The 20,380-nt window shown below is 54.5% G+C and overlaps 1 protein-coding gene across 3 annotated transcripts; it reads right to left on the reverse strand.

The window, feature by feature from the left end:
• Positions 1–1,069: 1,069 nt before the first annotated feature.
• On the reverse strand, positions 1,070–19,907 carry IFITM10 (interferon induced transmembrane protein 10). Of its 3 annotated transcripts, none has more exons than XM_065527743.2 (3): positions 19,673–19,907; positions 16,965–17,417; positions 1,070–4,116 (listed from the first exon to the last, which is right to left on the reverse strand). In XM_065527743.2, the coding sequence occupies exons 1-3, from the start codon at positions 19,778–19,780 to the stop codon at positions 3,967–3,969; spliced, it is 711 nt and encodes a 236-aa protein (XP_065383815.1). In that variant the 5' UTR covers positions 19,781–19,907; the 3' UTR covers positions 1,070–3,966. The 3 variants fall into 3 exon arrangements, with proteins under 3 accessions (XP_065383815.1, XP_073868921.1, XP_065383814.1); XM_074012820.1 differs by lacking the exon at positions 19,673–19,907 and adding an exon at positions 18,113–18,707; XM_065527742.2 differs by lacking the exon at positions 19,673–19,907 and adding an exon at positions 18,310–18,541.
• Between the last annotated feature and the right edge of the window lie 473 nt (positions 19,908–20,380).

The raw sequence follows: 20,380 nt of genomic DNA on the forward strand, positions 1-20,380 counted from the left end.
ATGACCCTATAGCACATCCTCCCCAATGCACACACATTCTACACATGCACACAGCCACACACAGCACACATACACAATACACACATGCACACATACATGCACACATGTACACACAACACACACAGGCACATAGTCACGCATGCACATATTCACAATCCACACATGCACACAGTCACACACACATGCACACAGTCACACACAGCACATATACACACATACACAGCCACACACATGTGTACACAACACACACACATACATAGTCACACACATGCACACAGTCACAAACATGCACACACAATACATCCACACACATGCATACACATGTACACACAACACATACACATGCATGCACAGTCACACACAATCACACAAAGCACATTTACACACAGGCACATATGCACATACTTGTACACACAACACACACATGCACACAGTCACACACACATGCACACATAGCATGTACATCACATGCAGTCACACACATGCAAACACATGTATAGTCACATACATGCAAACACATATACACATAATATATGCATCAATTAGTCACACACACATGCAGTCACACACAGCACATGCACACACACTACACACACACATGAACACATGTGCACAGTCTCACATAAGCACAGTCACACGGACATGCAACACACATGCACAGTCTCACACACACACACAGATGCACAGTGAGGCTCAGCCTTTACACTCCCCTCAGTCCTGATCCTTTATTTATTCATTTATTTATTTATTTATTTATTGAGACGGGGTCTCGCTCTGTCACCCAGGCTGGAGTGCAGTGGTGCAATCAGGGCTCACTGCAGCCTTGAGTTCCTGGGCACAAGCGATCCTCTTGCATCAGCCTCCCAAAGCACTGGGAATATAAGCATGAGTCACTGCGCCCAGCCCCAATCCTTTTAAACTGGGTTGTTGGGCTGGGGTCCCAAGGGCAGTGACCAGGGCAGCATGGGGAGAGGGGAGGGCAGGGAAAGTCACCTGACTCCCAAAAGATACAGAAATATATGGAGGCACATAGGGAGAAGGACAGAGAGAGAGAGCGAGAGGGGGATTCTTTCTTTCATTCATACAATGTTTATTGAACGTCCAATGTTTGCCAGGCACTGTGCAAAATCACATAAAAATGAGGCGGGAGGAGTGCAGTGGACAGGGAGTGCCAGCAGGTCAGGCATGAGTACAGACAGGCAGAGACACAGACTTCGAAGCCGGACCCCAGTGCTGGAGCTGACGCCTGCTTGCTTGCCTGCTGAGGGCGAGAATGCACCTGCTATGGGGGCCTGACCTCACTGTGGACACCCACCGTGGGAGCACCAGTCTTCCCCCGGTCCCCAGGGTGTGGAAGCCAGGGGCCTTTGTAGCCCCACATTGCCCGGAGTTGGATACAAACATCCCAAGAGCTAGGGGTGCCTCTACTGGCTGGAAGGTAACTTCCATTTCCCCAGCATGAACTCAGAAAGCTTCAGCCAGGCACAGGCACGTCCCAGGGAAAAGCTGGCTGAGGGCTTCCCTAATGCAGGTGTGTTTCCTCCTGGCCCCTGTCCCAGGCAGCCACCAGCACTGGCATCGAAGGCTTAAGGAAAATAGGGAAAGAAAGCATTTGCCCCTCTACTTTCTTCCCTCCCAGGCATAACTTGGACGACACCTGGACACTGGGGTTGGCCTTAGCTGACCTCATGACCCAGGACCCAGGTCTCCCCCAGGTGCCCCAGGAATTAGAAGCTAGGACCCTCTCTCTTCCAAGGCCCAGCAGCCTCTGCCATCATTTTCCAGCCCAGGCTCATTCAGGAAAGCCTCTGGGTCTAATGGTGAAAGCATCCAAAGTGCCCACAACCGGGTTGCCCACATGCTCGGTGAGGCGTTCAGCCGCCCCTGGCACCTCTCCCACCATCCTCCAAGAGGCACGATGACAGCTCCATGCAGCCCTGTATCAGCCTCGCAGCCGCCGCCTCCTGCCCGCCCATCCCACCACTGCCTAGGGTGAAGGGTCAGTGCTCAAGAGTCCCACATGGTCCCCACCCTGTCCCCTCTCTCGACTCGGACCCCCAAGCCCTCCCGTTTTGAGGTCACACACTCCCCTCCCCTCCCCTCTTCCCTGAGCAACCCCTCCACCTCCGCCTGGGCTGCAACCCAGGCCCATGGGCAGGTGTTAGCCATCCTGCCTTCCTTTGCAGGTTTCTGGGTCAAGACTGTGACCTGCCTCTTGCTCACTGCGCTCCTGCCATGGTATGCCCTGTCTCCTGCGTCTGTCCCATCTGCTGCTAACTCAAGGTCCTCCCTTCCGAGTCATCCCACGTCTCCAGCCCAGAAGGCTCTTCCCTTCTCTGCTTGGTGTCTCAAAGTCAACATCTTCTTCTCCCTGGTTTCCTGCTGTTGGTACACAGCCCTCTCTACCCACTGGGCTGTCCAAGTCAAGGGGCAGGAATCCTCCAGGCTTCTCCCCCAGCTTACCTCCCAAACCAGTCAACCCCACCACCTGCACAGCTGCCAGGCGCCCTGCTGTCCAACCCTCTGCTGCTGGCCCTAGCCCAGGCTCAGCTCCTCCACTTGCATCCACCTCTGTCCATTGGGATCCCCTCCAAGCTGGCCTCGCTACCCCGGAGGGCATGATCTTCCCAAAACACGAAGCGCACGGCCATGCCCCTTCCCTGGGAAAGTTCGCCTGCCTTCCCATGGGATGATAAGTCCTTCCCACTGCACACCTGAGCTGTGGGATTTCCTGCAGTTTCCCAGACCAGCGGGGCCCCCACAGCGTGAGGCTCTGCACCCATGGCCAGTGCCTTATCTTCTTCATCTTCACCTCCCCGCCTCCTTCGTGTGCCTTGACACCCTTCACTTTTCCTAGTGCACCCTCATCAGACTTGTCTTCAGGGCTGACCGGCACCCCCATGACTCTGCCTGAGTTCCAAGGGGACAGAGCCCATCCCTGCATCCTGCCTTCCACATTGCAGACTGCACGTGCCATGGACCGGGATGGCACGGGTCTCAGCCTTTGAACAGCATCTTCAGTTGATTTTCACAGTGATTGTAGAAGTGAAAGGTCATTTTCCTATGTTACAGTTAAGGAGATGGGCACGAGAGAGGTAAAGGGGCCTGCCCGGGTCCCAGAGCCCTCCAGGAGGGACAGGGGTTAGCCAGGGGTCTATCGTCTCTGCCTGCTGCTTCCTTCTGAGTGAATGTGTGGTTTCCTTTGCTCTGATTTGGCCAACGCAGGCAGCTGAGGCTGTGCTCTACCCACTTCCTTCCCCCCAGGAGGCTGCCTGACCCTCTAAGCGACTCGAGTTTGGGGTACCTCCACCAAATGCCCACCCCCCCATTCACCATCTGGCACAGCTGTAATGGAGCAGACTGTCTCCTGCAGTCCGCTGTGACACAGTGCCAGGGGCCCTGACCTCCAGGCAGTTCCTGAAGGAGGCTTGCAAAGCTTCCAGACTTTTCCAGGCCCTGCCAGGGACACAAAGTAGAAGGCTGGGCTGGAGCTGCATGGGTATTTCATTGAAAGTTCACAGACACGAGGGCTCTGAGCAGGGTCACAGCGTGGAGGAGGCAGGGACAGGGAGCATAGAGTGAGTCATCCCATCCTGGGACACTTTTGCCTAAGCCCTTCCTGCTAGGTGTCAGGTCCAAGGAGCCCCAGGAGCCTGGGAAGGGGCACGTGAGGGCAGGGACACAGACACTGGAAGCCAGGGTGCAGCAGCGAGGGGAGAAGCCCCCAGGCCCCAGACACAGGCAGGGCGGAGGCCAGGAGGCGGAGGGGGTGGGCTGAGGGCCAAGCTCACTGCCCCCTTGCTGTACTCAGCTTCTGATGGCCTTGCTGCCCGGTTCACAGCTCAAGGGAGCCCCAGGACAAGAAGCTCTGCCCTGCCCCAACCTCATGGGATCCTGCGTTTCAGGGACCATGAGAATAAACATGTCTCAGTGCTTGTCTCCGCCAGCGGACGTGCCTGGCAGGCCTTAGTAGTCGGTGAGGGGGTACCGCAGGAAGATGAAGACGAGGATGATGCAGGAGGCTGCTAGGGCAGAGCTGGTGATGTTGAACAGCCGGGCCGTCTTTGCATCCTCCACGGCTCCATTCAGGTCATTGAGAAGCTTCTTGTCTCGCACCTGAAGCCGGGAGGAGGAGAGGAAACAGGCAGTCAGCCAGGGAGCAGGGCCCCGGAGCAGCCAGGAGCCCAGCAGGGCCAGTGCCACAGCACTCAGCACAGTATCAGTGTCTTGTTTCCGAGAGCTGACAAATGAACTATGGTTCTGGAGGAGGCTGTCTCTGCCCTGGGGTACCAGACACTGATGAACTTAGGGGCACACGGGCATCATGTCTGAAACCTCTCAACCCTCTACTGTCTTATAAAGTAGGTAAGATGTATTTATATAGAGAGAGAAAAGCAAATATGGTAAAATGTTAACATTTGGGACATCTGGGTGAAGGACGTAAAGAAATTCTTTTCCCTTTTTGCAAGTTTTAAATGATCAAAATAAAAGAAGTTGGCCTCAGAGAGAATATGATTGGAGGATGGGGTGACACAACTCTCTCCTAATTTGATTGGTTCTGCTTAGTTTAAAATTAACTGGGATGCCCTGAGGACGAGCCTTGTGCATTGACAGGAGAGACAGCAATCTCCAGGGCCCTTGGGGAGGGATATTAAGGTGAAGGAAGTGGGCTGGCACTCAGGAAGTCCTGGGGAGGCAGTGGACTGAGCTGGACTCATTTCCAAGAAGCGACCTTCATTCAGAATGAGTTATAGGGCCCTCCGTCCTCAGCACTCTTTCTTTCTATCACATCCACAGACATGTGCGTGAGTTTGCTGTAAGAAGAAACCAGGATGAGGAAGAGAAAGAGAATGGAGAGAGGAAGAGAGGAAAAGGCAAAAAGTCTTTGCCTTAGTAGATTGGGGCTGGGCTGAAAGAAGGAAGGTGGGTAGATAGATACTGGGACTGACTAATGCCTGGATCCCTCAGTGCACAGATTAGGCAGATGAACAGGAGACCCAGGTCAGAAGAGTGGACGGACAGAGGACAGATGGGCGGTCAGGGCAATGGGTGCGTAACTGAGTGGAAGAATGGAAGCATGAATGGTTTGGCCTGTGGGTGGATGGATGGAAGAGGCAGAATAGTGGAAGGAACAAAGGGAGAGGAGAGAAAAAAGAGGATAGAGGGAGTGGGGAAGGGAAAGAGAGAACGCAATTCAGTGGAGTGGAATGGAGTGAAGTGGAGTAAATGCAGTGAAGTGCAATAGAGTGGAGTGGATGGAGTGGAGTGATGGAGTGAATGCAGTGAAGTGGATGGAGTGGATGGATAGAGTGGAGTAAATGCAGTGAAGTGCAATAGAGTGGAGTGGATGGAGTGGAGTGATGGAGTGAATGCAGTGAAGTGGATGGAGTGGATGGATAGAGTGGAGTGAGGTGGAGTGAAGTGGAGTGGATGGATGGAGTGGATGGAGTGGAGAAGATGAAGTGGAGTGGATGGAGTGAATGGAGTGGAGTGGATGGAGTGAATGGAGTGGAGTGGATGGAGTGAATGCAGTGAAGTGGATGGAGTGGATGGAGTGGAGAGGATGAAATGGATGGAGTGGAGAGGATGGAATGGATGGAGTGGAATGCATGGAATGGATGGAGTGGAGTCGGTGGAATGGATGGAATGGATGGAGTGGAGTGCATGGAATGGATGGAGTGGATGGAGTGGAGTGAATGGAATGGATGGACTGGAGTTAATGGAATGGATGGAGTGGATGGAGAGGAGTGGGTTGAAAGATGGAGTGGAGTCAATGGAGTGGAGCTGGAATAAAAGTTGGAGAGAGAAGGGAAGGGAGGGAACAAGGTCAAATGAGCAAGTAGATGACTTGGAAGATAAATTGTACAGAACGTGCTATCAAAATGGAGAGATCAACGATGTGAAGAAGCAGGTATTGAGGAATCAGGGTAGGGAAGGAGGCAGGAAGAAAGTCTATGCTCTCATCGGGTTCTCATGCTAGTGGTTTTGGAGGAAACTGACATCTGATTGAAATTTGTATTCCTTTCTAAGGACTGAATGTGTCACCCACTTATTGAGGTCTTATTTGATGCCTTTGTTAAAATAAAGTTGTATAACTTTCTCCAGAAAGAGCTATTACATCTTTTGTTAGACTTAGTCTATTTGTTTTGGTTTTTATTATCATGTAAAAGTATATTTTAAAATTGTATGTCTAATTGATTTTGTATCCAGCTAAACTATCATATTGTACTAATTGACCACGTGTTCTTAATAATAAATCATATCAACAGCAAATACTAATAGTTCTATTTCCTCCTTGCAGTCTATTCCTAGACAGCACAGCATAGAGGTTAAAGCACAGACGCAGAAACACTGACTGGATTTCAATCCTGATTCTGTGGGTCACAGAGTGTGCAGCCTTAGGCAAGCTAACAACTCACTCTTCTGCTCCTCATTTCCTCATCTGAGACATGAAGATGACAACAGTGCTGCCTCCCAAGGTTGTGGGGAAGCCTTAATGAATTGATGGATGTGAAACTCCACCACAGAGCCTGGCCAAAGTAAGCTCCTCTCATGGAGGCAAAGAAGATCCCAGAGTGATCCCAGTGGGCAGCAATGAGGACAAGCAGCTGAGCCTCATTCTTGACCTCAATGTACCAGGAAGGATAATGCTCATCGTATCATTAGAGGTCTATGATTGCATTAGAATTTCCACAAGATAAACATATTTTTTCTTTCTCTAATTCATTAACAAGGTAGATTATAATTCATTGATTTTCATATACCAAGACAACTCTGAATTCCTAAAACAAACTTTTGGTCATGATTTCTTTGTTGGATACTTGGAGTGAGGAAGAACGTGGCAGAGGGAGGGTGAAACACTGGGTGTCAAAAGTGGATGGAGTGGCGGGCAGGAGGCTGAGGCAGCTGGGGTATTGGGTGCATGGAAAATGGTGGCCACAGCTAAAGAAGATAGGGAAGAAGAGGGCGGGGGAGTGATCCCGGAAAGGTGGGTGGATGGAGCTGAGGGGTTATATAGATGGAGACTGGGTGTATGGGACAGAGAAATGGATGTAGAAACTTGTGCTGGGTAGGGAGGAGGGCTGGATGGATATAAGAATGTACGCTGGATGAGTGGGACAGGCAGATAGCTGAATTTATGAATACGATGCTTCTTGATGTACAATGGGGCTACAGTCCAATAAATCCATCATAAGTTTAAAGTGTCATAATTGAACGTTTCATACGCATTTTCGTATGATGCGTTTTTCACAAGCCCGGTAAACTGAGGAGCGTACTGAGTGCCTATGGGTTTCCTGCCATTGTGAAGTTGAAAAATCATATGTCAAACCATCATAAGGTGGGGACCGTCTGCACATGCTGGATGGGGGAACAGGACTATAGACGAACATATGAATGTATGTCCAAATGGACAGATGGATACGCAAATGTATGCCACGTGGGTGGGGCAGCTGGGTAAGTGGGTAAGTGAATGGCTGCTGGATGGGAGGTGATGTGTGGATATGTGAGAGCATGTTCAGTGGGCAGGATGGGCAAATAGATGAATACACGAGAATGTGTGCTCATGTGTTCATGGTGGCTTGGACCAGGGCAGTAGCAGTGAAGGTGGAGAGACCCGGCCAACTTCTGGACATGTGTTGAAGGTGGAGCTGACAGCGTTTGCTGGGATCAGGTTTGCAGTGTGATAAAAAGAATGGAGGCCGGGCTCGGTGGCTCACGCCTGTAATCCCAGCACTTTGGGAGGCCGAGGCGGGTGGATCATGAGGTCAGGCGTTCAAGACCAGCCTGGCCAAGATGGTGAAACCCGTCTCTACTAAAAATACAAAAAAATTTGCCGGACACGGTGGCAGGCGCCTGTAATCCCAGCTGCTCAGGAGGCTGAGGCAGGAAAATTGCTTGAACTTGGAGGGCGGAGGTTGCAGTGAGCTGAGATCATGTCACTGCACTCCAGCCTGGGTGACAGAGTGAGACTCCATCTCAAAAAAAAAAAAAAAAAAAAAAGACTGGAACTTCAAGTGATTTCAATGAATGGACAGGTGGTTACAGGAATACAGGAACAGATGCCAGACTGGAGGGGCAGGTGCACAGATGGGTTTCTGAATGCCCGCTGGATGGCTGGAGCAGGTCCATGGCTGGATATAGTAATGGACACTGGATGGCTGGGATGGATCCATGAGCTGAATGGGTGGAACAGGTAGATAAATGAATTTATGATATGTTTTGAATGGGTAAGACTGGTGGATAATAGGAAGGAGGGTTGTTGATAAATATAGCATAGACCACTGGATGGTAGATGGGTACACAGATTCATTAATCAATCAATCAATCAATCATCAATCAATATTTACTTAGTGCTTGCTCTGAGTAGTTGCTATTCTAGGTCCTGCTTATATTACAAGGAATAAAACAGAGTCTCTGTCCTCATGTAGCTTACATTGTAGGGAGAAGATACAGAAAATAAACACAATAAATAAGTAAAACATGTAATGTGCTCAGTGTGCTAAAAAGAAACCCGAAGAGGCTCAAGGGAACAGAGAGTGCTGTAGGAGGTGCGAGTCTAGCTCGGTGGCCAGAAAAGACCTTGTGGGAGATATTTGAGGAAAGACCAGAATAATGTGACAGACTCGGCCATGTGTTCATCCACAGGGAGGCACGTCCTGGGCACATAGAGCTCTATGTGCAGGGCCCGGTGCCTCTGAGGACTAGGTGCAGAGTAGGGGCAGCAGATCACAGAGAGAAGGGGAGGACATACGGTCAGAGGAGACCATCCAGGAGCACGGTGCAGGCTCTGAGGGTGCTTTTTAGTCATTTAGAGCCGGAAAGATGAACGTGATATGACATATGTGAACCAGGCAGTGCTGGCCACTGTGCTAAGAACAGACGGTGGGGGCCGGGTGCAATGGTTCACGCCTGTAATTCCAGCACTTTAGGAGGCCAAGACAGGCGGATCACGAAGTCAGGAGTTCGAGACCAGCCTGACCAACATGATGAAACCCCGTCTCTACTAAAAATACAAACATTAGCCTGGTGTGGTAGGGTGTACCTGTAATCCCAGCTACTTGGGAGGCTGAGGCAGGAGAATCGCTTGAACACAGGAGGTGGAGGTTGCAGTGAGCCGATGTCACGCCACTGCACTCCAGCCTGGGCAACAGAGCAAGACTCCATTTCGAAAAAAAAAAAGAAGGGATAGCTGAACAGGCAGAGAGAGGTGGATTGAATGGTCCAGGGAAGTGTGAGGGTGGCTTGGACAGGGCAACAGTGGTGAAGGTAGTGAGACTTGGCCAGCTCCTGGACATGCATAGTATGTGGAGCTGATGGTGGTTGCTGGGATCAGGTATAGAGTGTGATAAAAAGCATGGAATCTGACATGATCTCAAGGTTTTTGGGGTTTGATCAACTGAACAGGGAGCTGTAGAACGCTGCAAAAGGAAGACTCATTTAGCAGTTCAATTTCTGACATGTCAAGTTAGGAATGCCCTTTACACATACAGTAGACATTTGGCGTAGCACTTTGTGTGAGTCTGGAGTTCAGAGATGAGGTCTAGGGCAGAGATATAAATTTGAGAGGTATCAGCAGAAAGATGGTATTTAAAACTGATATAGTTTGAACATCTGTCCCCGCCGAATCTATGTTGCAGCGATCCCCAGTGGTGGAGAGGGCCTGGCGGGAGGTGTTTGGGATATGCGTGTAGGTCTCATGGCTTGATGCTGTCCTCACCATAGTGAGTGAATTCCTGAGAGCTGGTTGCTTAAAAGTGTGAGGCGCCTCCCCGTTATCTCTCCCTTGCTCCCAGTCTCGCCATGTGAGATGCCTGCTCCCACTCTGCCCTCCACCATGACTGGAAGCCTCCTGAGGCTTCCCCAGAGGCAGATACCAGCACCATGCTGCCTGTACAGCCTGCCAAATTAAACCTCTTTTCTTATAAATTACTCACTCTCAGGTGTTTCTTTACAGCTGTGTAAGAATGGCCTAATACTAAAGCCATGGTACTGGATGGGGCGCCAAGGGAGTGAACGTGAAGGAAGGAGAAGACAGAGGGCTGAGCCCTGGAGACCCGCAGTGACAGAAGGTTAGGGAGCCAAAAGCAATTAGGAAAGGGGCTCGAGAAGAGTGGGCCAAGAAGCAGGGAAAGCAAAGGGGGCGCAAGGGTGCTAGATGGCGGAATGGGCTGAGAAGCATAAGCAGAGGTGGGACATAGAGGATGGGGCAGCTATGTGGGTGCAGGGGCAATGGATGGTGCTGGGTGGGTAGAGGAGAGCGGGAGAGAGAACAGGCTGATGGCTGGGAGTTGAGTGAGTCCATCAAAGCAAGGAAGGAAGGAAAATGGAAGGACATTCTGATGATGAATTGAGGGCTAGATGGCCAGGCAGTTCTTCTATGACTGTGAATATTGACGGATGACAGATGGGTGAATGTGTGAAGGAAAAAGAGTAGGGATGGGCAGATGGGTACAGAGAGGAACTGGCTCTGGCTATAGAGATGGACGGGACAGGTCACTGGAGGAACAGGGGAGAGGAAACACAAGGAAGGGATGACATGAAAGTGGATGAAAGGGCAATGTTATGGTCTAATGTTCATGTCCTCCAAATTCCTGTGTGAAATCCTAACCCCTAAAGTGATGGTAGCAGTTGGGGCTCTTGAGAGGATTAGGTCATGCATGGGATTGGCACCCTTATAAAAGGGGCCCCAGAGAAGCCCTAGGATTTACTGGCAAATAAGGACACAGAAGTTGACAGCCTGCAACCCAGAAGAGGGTCCTGATCAGAACCTGACCATGCTGGCACCCTGGTCTCAGACTTCCAGCCTCCAGAACAGTGAGAAGTTAATACCCAGAGTTTATAAACCACCTAACCTATGATAATTCGTTACAGCAGTCTGGACAGGCTCATGCCACTCAACTTGGAGGCACATGAATAAAGCAAAGGAAGGAAAGGCGAGATAGATGTGGCTGGAAGGTCAGATGGGCAATGGACGAGAGGAAACAAAGAATGGAAATTTTACGGCTGAATGATTAGCTATATTGGTAAAGCAGGTAGGCGGATGGTAGAAAGAATGAAGGGGGTAGAAGGGGAGAATGCGTGGCTGAAAAGTGGGGCAAAAGGAAGGAAAAGAAAAAAAATGAGAGGGAAAAGAAGAACGTGAGAAATTGATGCATGAACAGTGAGAGACAGGGTGGATGAGGAGGGAGGGAATAGAGAAAGTGACAATTGCTGGATTGTGCTGACAGATGGGGTGAGCTGAGGCACGCTGAGTATGAAGAAGGCAGTGAATGGGTGAGTGTGACTCAGTTTGGGGAGCAGCAGGAGGAAGGGTGGGTGGATGGCTTGAAGGGTGAATAAATGTGTTGCCTTGTGAGGTCACAGCCATATGAGGTCACAGGATGGAGGGATGATTGGGTCTATTGACAGGTAGGGCTGGGAAGAAAAGTGGGCAATTACTAAGAAAGTGAGGCTAGATGAATAGTTTAGTGGGTTGATGCAGAAGGTTGGTGGGGACAGGATGGGAGAGCAGGGCAGGGAGGGGAGCCTGAATGATCATGTGTGAACACAGGTAGATGGAAGCTTGGGTGGCTCTCTGGAGGAGTTGAAAGGAATGTGGGAGGATGGATTGAATATAAGTTTGGATGAATGGACAGAGGGAGGATGGACAGATGGATGGACAGATGATGGATGGATGGGCAGATGGAGGATAGATGGATGGACAGATGGAGGATGGATGGGTGGATGGATAGATGGATGGATGGTGGATGGATGGATGAATGGAGGATGGATGGAGGATGGATGGATGAACAGATGGAGGATGGATGGACAAATGGATGGATGGATGAAAGATAAATGGATGAATGGATGGAGGGTGGATGGATGGGTGGATAGAAGATGGACAGATGGAGGATGGATGGACAAATGGATGGATGGATGAATGATAGATGGATGGATGGATGGAGGGTGGATGGATGGGTGGATGGAGGATGGACAGATGGAGGATGGATGGATGGAAGATGGATGAATGATAGATGGATGGATGGATGGAGGGTGGATGGATGGGTGGATGGAGATGGACAGATGGAGGATGGATGGATGGAAGATGGATGAATGATAGATGGATGGGTGGATGGAGGATGGACAGATGGAGGATGGATGGACAAATGGATGGATGGATGAAAGATAAATGGATGGATGGATGGAGGGTGGATGGATGGAAGATGGATGAATGATAGATGGATGGATGGATGGAGGGTGGATGGATGGGTGGATGGAGGATGGACAGATGGAGGATGGATGGATGGAAGATGGATGAATGATTGATAGATGGAGGATGGGAAAGATCAATGTGTGATGCTGATATTCAGAAAGGAGTGAGTGGGCGAGTGTGTACATCGAAAACCCAAGGCAGAACCCACCCACCTAACCTGTTCTTTCTGATCGCCCTGCCACTGGAAGGTCTCACAGCCTCCTGGGCTCACATCTAGCAGCTGCTGTGTCCTGGCCACACCTGTTCCTCCTCTCCCACCCCCATCCCCAGCTCACAAGTTCTTCCACCTGGACCACCACACTGGGACTTGAACCCTCTGCCTCGAGGCTTGACTTGTCCCCTTCCCCTACACTAGTTGCAGATTTCATGGCACTGATCATATCCTTCTCTTCCATGTCTCCTACAGATGAGAGCCCAGCCCCTCACGAGGTTTTCAAACCCCTCACTGCACTGCCTCAGGCACTCTTCTAGGACTGTCTTCTATTTCCCACCAAGGACAGGGGCCTTGCCAACCCCCTCGACTGCCCCACCTATGTGTCTTAGTTTATGCTCTTTCCCCCGCCTGAAACACATTTCCCCTCACCAAGCTTCAAGGCCCGGTGAAATTGCTGCCTCCTCTTAGAAGTCTTCCAGCCTCACCCCAAACTGGGAATGAAATATTCCTTTTCTGAAACACTGTGGTGCTTCTTCCGTCTCATGTGTCCTCTGTCCACAAACATGCACACTCAGGCACATACACAAAGCACATATGCACACACCCTCACACACTTGTGTACACACATTTACACGTGCCATGCACACTCGTGCGATTACACACACATGCACACACACTCAGGTACATACAGCACACATGCACACACCCTCACACACTTGTGTACACACATTTACACGTGCCATGCACACTCGTGTGATTACACACACATGCACACACACTCAGGTACATACACAAAGCACATATGCACACACCCTCACACACTTGTGTACACACATTTACACGTGCCATGCACACTCGTGCGATTACACACACATGCACACACACTCAGGTACATACACACAGCACACATGCACACACCCTCACACACTTGTGCACACACATTTACACGTGCCATGCACACTCATGTGTGATCACACACACATGCACACTCGGGTACATACATCACGCATGCATGCACACCCTCACCATTAGGTCAACATGTCTTGATCCATTGTTGGCCAGCTCTGCCTTGAGCACAGGTTGGCTGGGGTGAACAGATGTGGCTGGGGCAGGACTGTCTCTGGAGGCTTTGCAGAAGAGAGACCCAGATCTCACAAAAGCTCTCCAGGCTGAGGATGTGCATATGCAGACCGGGCTGTGCACCTCGCTCACGTCACATTTGCCGAGTGACCGGGGCAGGGAACTGCTGAGGCCAGAAGGGTTAAAAACGCAGTTTGGATGCTGAGATGAGACGTTTGACCATCATCCAGCTGACCGCGGGAGCCAGTGGTCATCAGGAGGCAGCGTGTGGAGGCGGCATGAATGGAGAATTGACTTTCTATATCTCTGCCTTCCCCGGACACCAGGCTGTGCAAAATAAGGCTCCAATCTCAGCGCTGCAGATCCAGCCTGCGTTGAGCTGAATTGGCCCATGTGGGTGGGGGGTGGATGGATGGCTGGATGGGTGGATGGACACGTGGGGGCAGGCAAGGACACGCTGTCTATTTCGTACCACTGCATGCGGGCCTCCGCCCTGCTCACGTGTGCTGGCTTGAATGTTGTTTTGTTTCTATTTGTTTTGGGAACAGATGAGCGAACAGGGGCTCAGTGAGGCAGGATGGCTTGTCTGTCCCAAGAGCTCGGATTTTAGCCAAGACCTTCTGACCCCAAGTCCGCCCTGTGCCCTTGGTGTAGGGTACAGATCAGGAGACCTGCAGCTGCGTGGCCAGATGGATGCATTCCCATGAGTGGGGTCCACAGCCAGCCACTTTCGTCCTCCCTCCTGCCCAGGATAGAGGCAACTCACCTCCCACCCACTCCCAAGTATGCCCCAAAGCCTCTCTGCCCTGGCTGCTCCCAACCCCCGCAGGAAGGACACAGGAGGAGCAGGCCTGGGAGGAGGTGTAATGAGCAGTCCCTGCCCCTCAGAAGGGCCAAGCTCACACCACCCCCAACCCCTGCAGACACCCAGCACCACCCAGAAGTCTCTGACCTACCTACACCCGAGCCAGATGGGCCTGCCCCATGCCAGCCGGCCAGCCACAGCCTGGGCCAAGCGGGAGGAGGGACGGCTTCCGGACAGGAGCCCAGGCAGCCAGACCCATGTCCGCAGGCTGTTGGCAGGGCACAGAGAGGGGAGGCAGAGCTCCACCAGCTGCAGCGTCAGCCCCGCAACACCGGAGCTCTCTGCTCAGGATGGGTCTGGGGAGCCACAGCTGGAGCTGGTGGGAGGCATGACCCTCAGTTCCAGGGGTCCCTTTCCTTTGTTGCTTCTACACACACACACACGCGCACACGCATGTGTGCATGCAGGAATAGACACTCACCACACACGCACACATGATCTCACACACTTGTACACACATTTATATGTGCCACGCACACTCACGTGTGATTACACACACATGCACACTCAGGTGCATACACACATCACACATGCACACACACTCTCACACACTTGTACACACACATTTACATGCACCACACACGTGTGATTACAAACATGCACACTGAGGTACATACACAAAGCACATATGCACACATCCTCATGCACGTGTGTATACACATTTACACGTGCCATGCACACTCGTGTGATTACACACACATGCACACACAGGTACATACACACAGCACACATGCACACACCCTCACATACTTGTGCACACACATTTACACGTGCCATGCACACTCACGTGTGATTACACACACATGCACACTCAGGTACACATAAAATGCATGCACGCACACCCTCACACACTTGTGCACACACATTTACACGTGCCATGCACACACACGTGTGATTACACACACATGGACACACAGGTACATACAGCACACATGCACACATCCTCACACACTTGTGCACACACATTTACACATGCCATGCACACTCACGTGTGATTACACACACATGCACACACTCAGGAACACACATTACACATGAACATACCCTTGCACATTGTGCACACACATTTACACACACCATGCACACACATGCGATTACACACACAGGTACATACACACACACCACATATGCACACACGCCCTCACACACTTGGGCACACACATTTACACACACCATGTGCACCCACATGATTACACAGACATGCACACATATGCATGCACGTGTGCACACACACAAATACACTCATGCCTACACACATACACATGCACACACACAAAATATATTGTACACATTCATGCACACAATGCATCCACATGCACACATACAGTTACACTCACAGTACACGCCCATTTATGCAAATTACACTTGAGTACATGCATACACTGGCACGTGCTGGCTCACACACAGGCCCCTGTGTCAGAGCCCAGGGACGGGTCGGCACGCCCGAGGTTGAAGGTGCCCGTGCCAGTGGGCAATGCCGGGGGTTGGCAATGATGATGAGTCAGGAGCAGGACGGGAAAGCCGACGGCAGTTGCGATGCGGGGCGGGGTGGGGCTCGAGCTCAAGGATGGAGCAGAGGCGAAGCTGGCCAGGCGTCCTTCCTCCCAGCCAGCCTCTGCCCAGCCTCTTCCCTCCCCGCATCCCCCGTCTTCTCCCCCACCCGGCAGGGCAGCTGCACTGGTAGAGTACATCTGGCCTTGGCCACTCAAGTCTGGGCTGGGGAAATGTGATGATTAGGCTAAACGTGAGCCAAGCCCTTCCTTCCGGTGCCTCGGGGTGGGGAGGAGGGCACCGGGGCCTGCCCTCGCCCTCACGCTCCTTTCCCCAGGAAGGGCTCCAGCACCAGACACATTTACATAGGGCTGCCCCCCTCACTGTGAGCCCATCACAGCCTCCCTCCCACCATCTCCATCCCTGTCGCTCCACCTTGACCTCAGGGGGACTGGGTCATGTCTGCCCAGCACCTGCTCTGCTACCAGTCAGCTCTTCTCACAGCACTGAGGTGATTCTGGAAGTCATGCCCTCTCAGGGTGGAGGCTGGGGAGGTGTAGAACCTGTTTACATCCCTCTTCCCTGAGCTGTCCTGGCCACCCAGGACTGGTCTCCACGCATGGCCTGGCAGAGCTGTGTAAGCACCTGCCCTTGGGCTCCGGGTGAGGAGCTGGATAAGAAGGTGGCCCCTCTTCCTTTCCACAGGGGTAGGATTCCAAGCCCTCTTCAGCCCCATGCTGGCCCCATCCCTGTACACGGAGGAGTGGCTGTTGCCCAGGTCTACGTCCCATGTCCCCTGAGCCCGAGCACGGACCCTCTCGGCCCGCCCCCAGCCCCTCCTGCGGGTTCCGCTGTGCTGGCTGAGCAGAAAGCCAGGCTCTGATGGCTCAGGAGAGGGAAGGGCAGACCCCTGCCCGCCCAGACCTAGCCAGTACCCCGACCTCTCTGGGACCCGCGATCAGGACCCCTCGCTGTCCTTTGAACCCTTGGCCCCTCAACTGCACCTGCTCTACCCGTGTGCTCCCCTGAGAGGGAGAGGGGCCGGGCTTGCCAGCCAGGGACCGTCCTGCCGGCACCACCTCTCCAGCCCACCCTTGCCCCCTGCCGCCGCCCGGGCTCACTTTGAGGGAGTAGGCCAAGGCGATGAAGCCCAGGCAGCAGAAGTTGAGGTAGACGAAGTTGAAGATGGACCATAGGTAATAGTCGTTCACCTCGGTGGTGTCCGGGTAGACCTCGATGACGGTCGTGGGGTTGGTCATCGTCTTCTTCTCGGCTAGGTGCTTGCAGGCCGGGGGCGCGCCGGTGGCCCGCACGCTGTCGGTCTTGCTGCTCTTGGACTCCATGGGGAACAGTGTGGGCGCCATCGGGGGAGAGGCCGAGGGCTCAGGGGCAGGGGCCGCTGGAGCCTGCAGGGCGGGGGGCTTGGACACGCAAGCGAAGCAGCCCTTGGGCGAACCTGCCGGGGGCCTCGGGATCCAGAAGGCCCCGTCCAGGGGGACTCGGGCTTCCTGGGCGCCGTCCGTGGTGCTGGCCGGGGCTCCCAGCGGGGCTGGGCACTGGTCGGGGCCCTGGGCCTGGAGAGGAGACAGTGAGAGCGAGCTGGGCCCGGCCCACCGGCCAGCACCCACCCTCACGCCCGGCGGCCCCGAGAACAGCCCCAGTGGAGACGGAAATCCCTGCGGGGGCCGCCAGCTGCCAGCCTGCCACCTGCCTCCCCCACCCGCCCCGGGGCCTCGGCGGCCACAGACGATGCCAAAACCCTTCGCAGCAGCCTTGGCAGGGACCTGGGGCTTTCATCACTTTGCCATCTGCGCACAAACACTCACCCACTGACACACACAACAGCACCCCCCCAGAAGCACACCGACGCTGAGACTGACACTGTTGCAAAACACAGAGTGCCCCAGCACCCCAAACAACCCCGCACACATGGGGCGCGGGACCCACAGCCACGCTGCCTCAGCCGCCAACCGGCAGAGCGAGCAGAGCGGCCAAAGCACCTGTCCACGGCGCCCGCGGACACTCGATACCGCCACAGGCACCGCCACGGGCACCGCCACAGGCTCCACCGCGGGCTCTCCAGACCCCGGGCGCACCCGCGGGCGCGCTCAGAGCCACTGAGGAGTAAACAACTCCCCACACAAGGCGACGCAGGCTCAGCCACGAGCGCTGAGAACCGGCACAGGTGCGGGGTCTCCAACTCGTGCGCACCGCCCCCCACCTCCAACCTGGGGACCCCAAGCGCGCACACTTGCCCGGAGCCACGCACCCCCGGGCCATACACAGACGCACAATGACAGGCTGCGAAACGAACACTTCTCCAACGCGGCACCAAGTCGCTCGCGCCCTGCGCCACCCCGCGTGCCCAGCGCCCGTGCAGCGCGCGCCGGGGGGTCTGCGGCCGAGGCTCTGCGGCCCCCAGCCCTACCCGGGTCTGCCGCAACCGCTCGGACGGCGCCTCCTCACCTACAAACGACTCCTCCTCGGCGCGCGGCCGGACCCCCTGCGCCTCGGTGCGCGCGTCCTTCCGCCGTCCCGCGGGCCGCTGTCTGTCCACTGATCCGCGTCCCAGCGGCCCAACCTTGAGGGGGTGGGGAGCGTGCGGGGCTCGGCGGCGGCGCCGCTGCCTCCCCAGCCGCCTGTGCTCCCTCCGCAGCGCCAGACCGGCCGCGCGGCTGCAGCCCAGAACCTGACTCACGGCGGCGGCGGCGGGCGCAGCCACCTCCCCGCCTCCCGCCTCCTCCTGCCGGGAGGGTGGGGGCTGCGGGCCCGGCCGGAAGCCGCGACCCCGGGGAGTTGCAAGGTCCTGCAGGGATGGGACCCCTACAGCGCCCGACCAGGGTGCCGGCGCCACCTCCATCTCCCCGGACCCGCTGTGTCTTCCTCCCCACCCCACCCGGCCCCATCCCTCTCGCGGAGCCCCCCGCCCCGTGAAAGACTAGCGGCTCCCGGAACCCTCTCTATCTGCCTCCCCAAGAGAGACCCCCTTCCTATTAACGCTCTCCCCATCGCGCTCTACCCCAGCGCCTGGGCCCTGCTGCCTCAAGGGACCCCCGCCCCTGGGTCCTGCCCTTCTGGCCTGTTGACTCTCAGTTCCAGCAGCTCAGTTCCCTCCTAAGGAAGCTCCAGTCCCCTGAGCCCCAGCAGGCCTTCTACCTGAGTGCCCATCTCTGCCTGTCCTATCTCTAACCAAGTCACCAAGGCCCCCAAGGCCACCCTCCAGTCCCTTCCCTCCTTAGCCCACCAAGTCCAGGCCCTCCGACAAGTTTCAGAGACCCCTACTCTGTTCCTTCCTGGCTGAGCCCACTTCTCCCATCGGAGCTTCTGCCCCCTTTCCTGGAGTCTGACTTCACCCAGCCAGGGCCCCACTCCAGTTCACTCCCAGAGTCTGGGAGCATGCGGCCTCTCCTGCACAGACCCCAGGTCACACTCCCTCTGCCCGCAGGGCAAAGTGTCCCATTCCGAGCTCTGGTCCCATGCTGAGGTCCTGGCTGCTAAGGACACTTGTCTCCCTGAAGGCTGGTCCACTCACCTGCCCACAGCCTCTCTGCGATCCCTACCAGCCCTTCTGGGCCCGGTCCCCTGAGGCTTCTTTGTTCCCTGTGAATCACTTTTCCTAACCAATGCTGGTCCTCCCAGCCTCAGCCGGCTCCGCTGCCCCACCACATCCTCACTCTCACCGTACGCTTGACCCCAACTGATCTTCCATCCCCCTAACAGTCCCCATGAGTCCCTCCCCAAAGAGAAAACTCTGGCCTTGCCTCCCTGCCTCCCTCCGAGTCCCCCACTTCACCACACAGGTGCCCTAAACTGGGTCCTCTTCACCAACCTCCGGCTCCCACTGAGCCCCGACCCCCTCCAAAGTCCCCCGGAAGCTGAGGGTGCATGGCGGCCCCCGTTTCCCTCCCTCATCTCTCTCCAAGCCCTGTCTTCCCATGAAACTCCTTTCTCCTCTGCCTCTCTAAATTGGCCTCCTGTGTCTCCGCAACCCTCTTTCCTGTCTGGAAGGCCAGTCCTGCTTGGGGTCCTTCTGTCTGCCTGTGCCTGAACCCCAGGTCATCTCTGAACCCTTTCTCTCCCCAAACCTCTGTTCTGAACCCTGATCCCCTGGAAAAGCCCAGCCCTCTGCAAGCCCCTCCCCTTTCCAGCCTAGTCTCCACCCCTCATGCCTGGGCTGACCCCTGGCAGAGCGTTATCCACAGCACGCCAGGAACCCACAGCACAAGGCTGATCTTAAATGATGCTGATAAACCCTAGTGAGCAGGAGAGGTCATCAAGCATGAGGGGCCTCCTCCTCATCTCCTTGGGCACCCTGGCCATGCTCTCCCTGGAGCCCACAGGCCATGGGTGGATGGGGCCTGCCAGAGAACCAGGGTTCCGTTCTCCCTCCTCAACTCCCTCCTCCTTTCCAAGGGCCTGGCCCAGGGAAAACGACCTGGTGTCTTCAGGTGGGGCCTGATCTTGGGGGCCTCCCAGGCTGCGTGTGGCCTGTGTGCCATGCCCCCATGTCTCCCCAGCATCTGAACTGGGCCTACCT

The sequence above is a fragment of the Macaca fascicularis genome, chromosome 14 (genome assembly GCF_037993035.2).
Source record: "Macaca fascicularis isolate 582-1 chromosome 14, T2T-MFA8v1.1".
Lineage (NCBI taxonomy): Eukaryota > Metazoa > Chordata > Mammalia > Primates > Cercopithecidae > Macaca > Macaca fascicularis.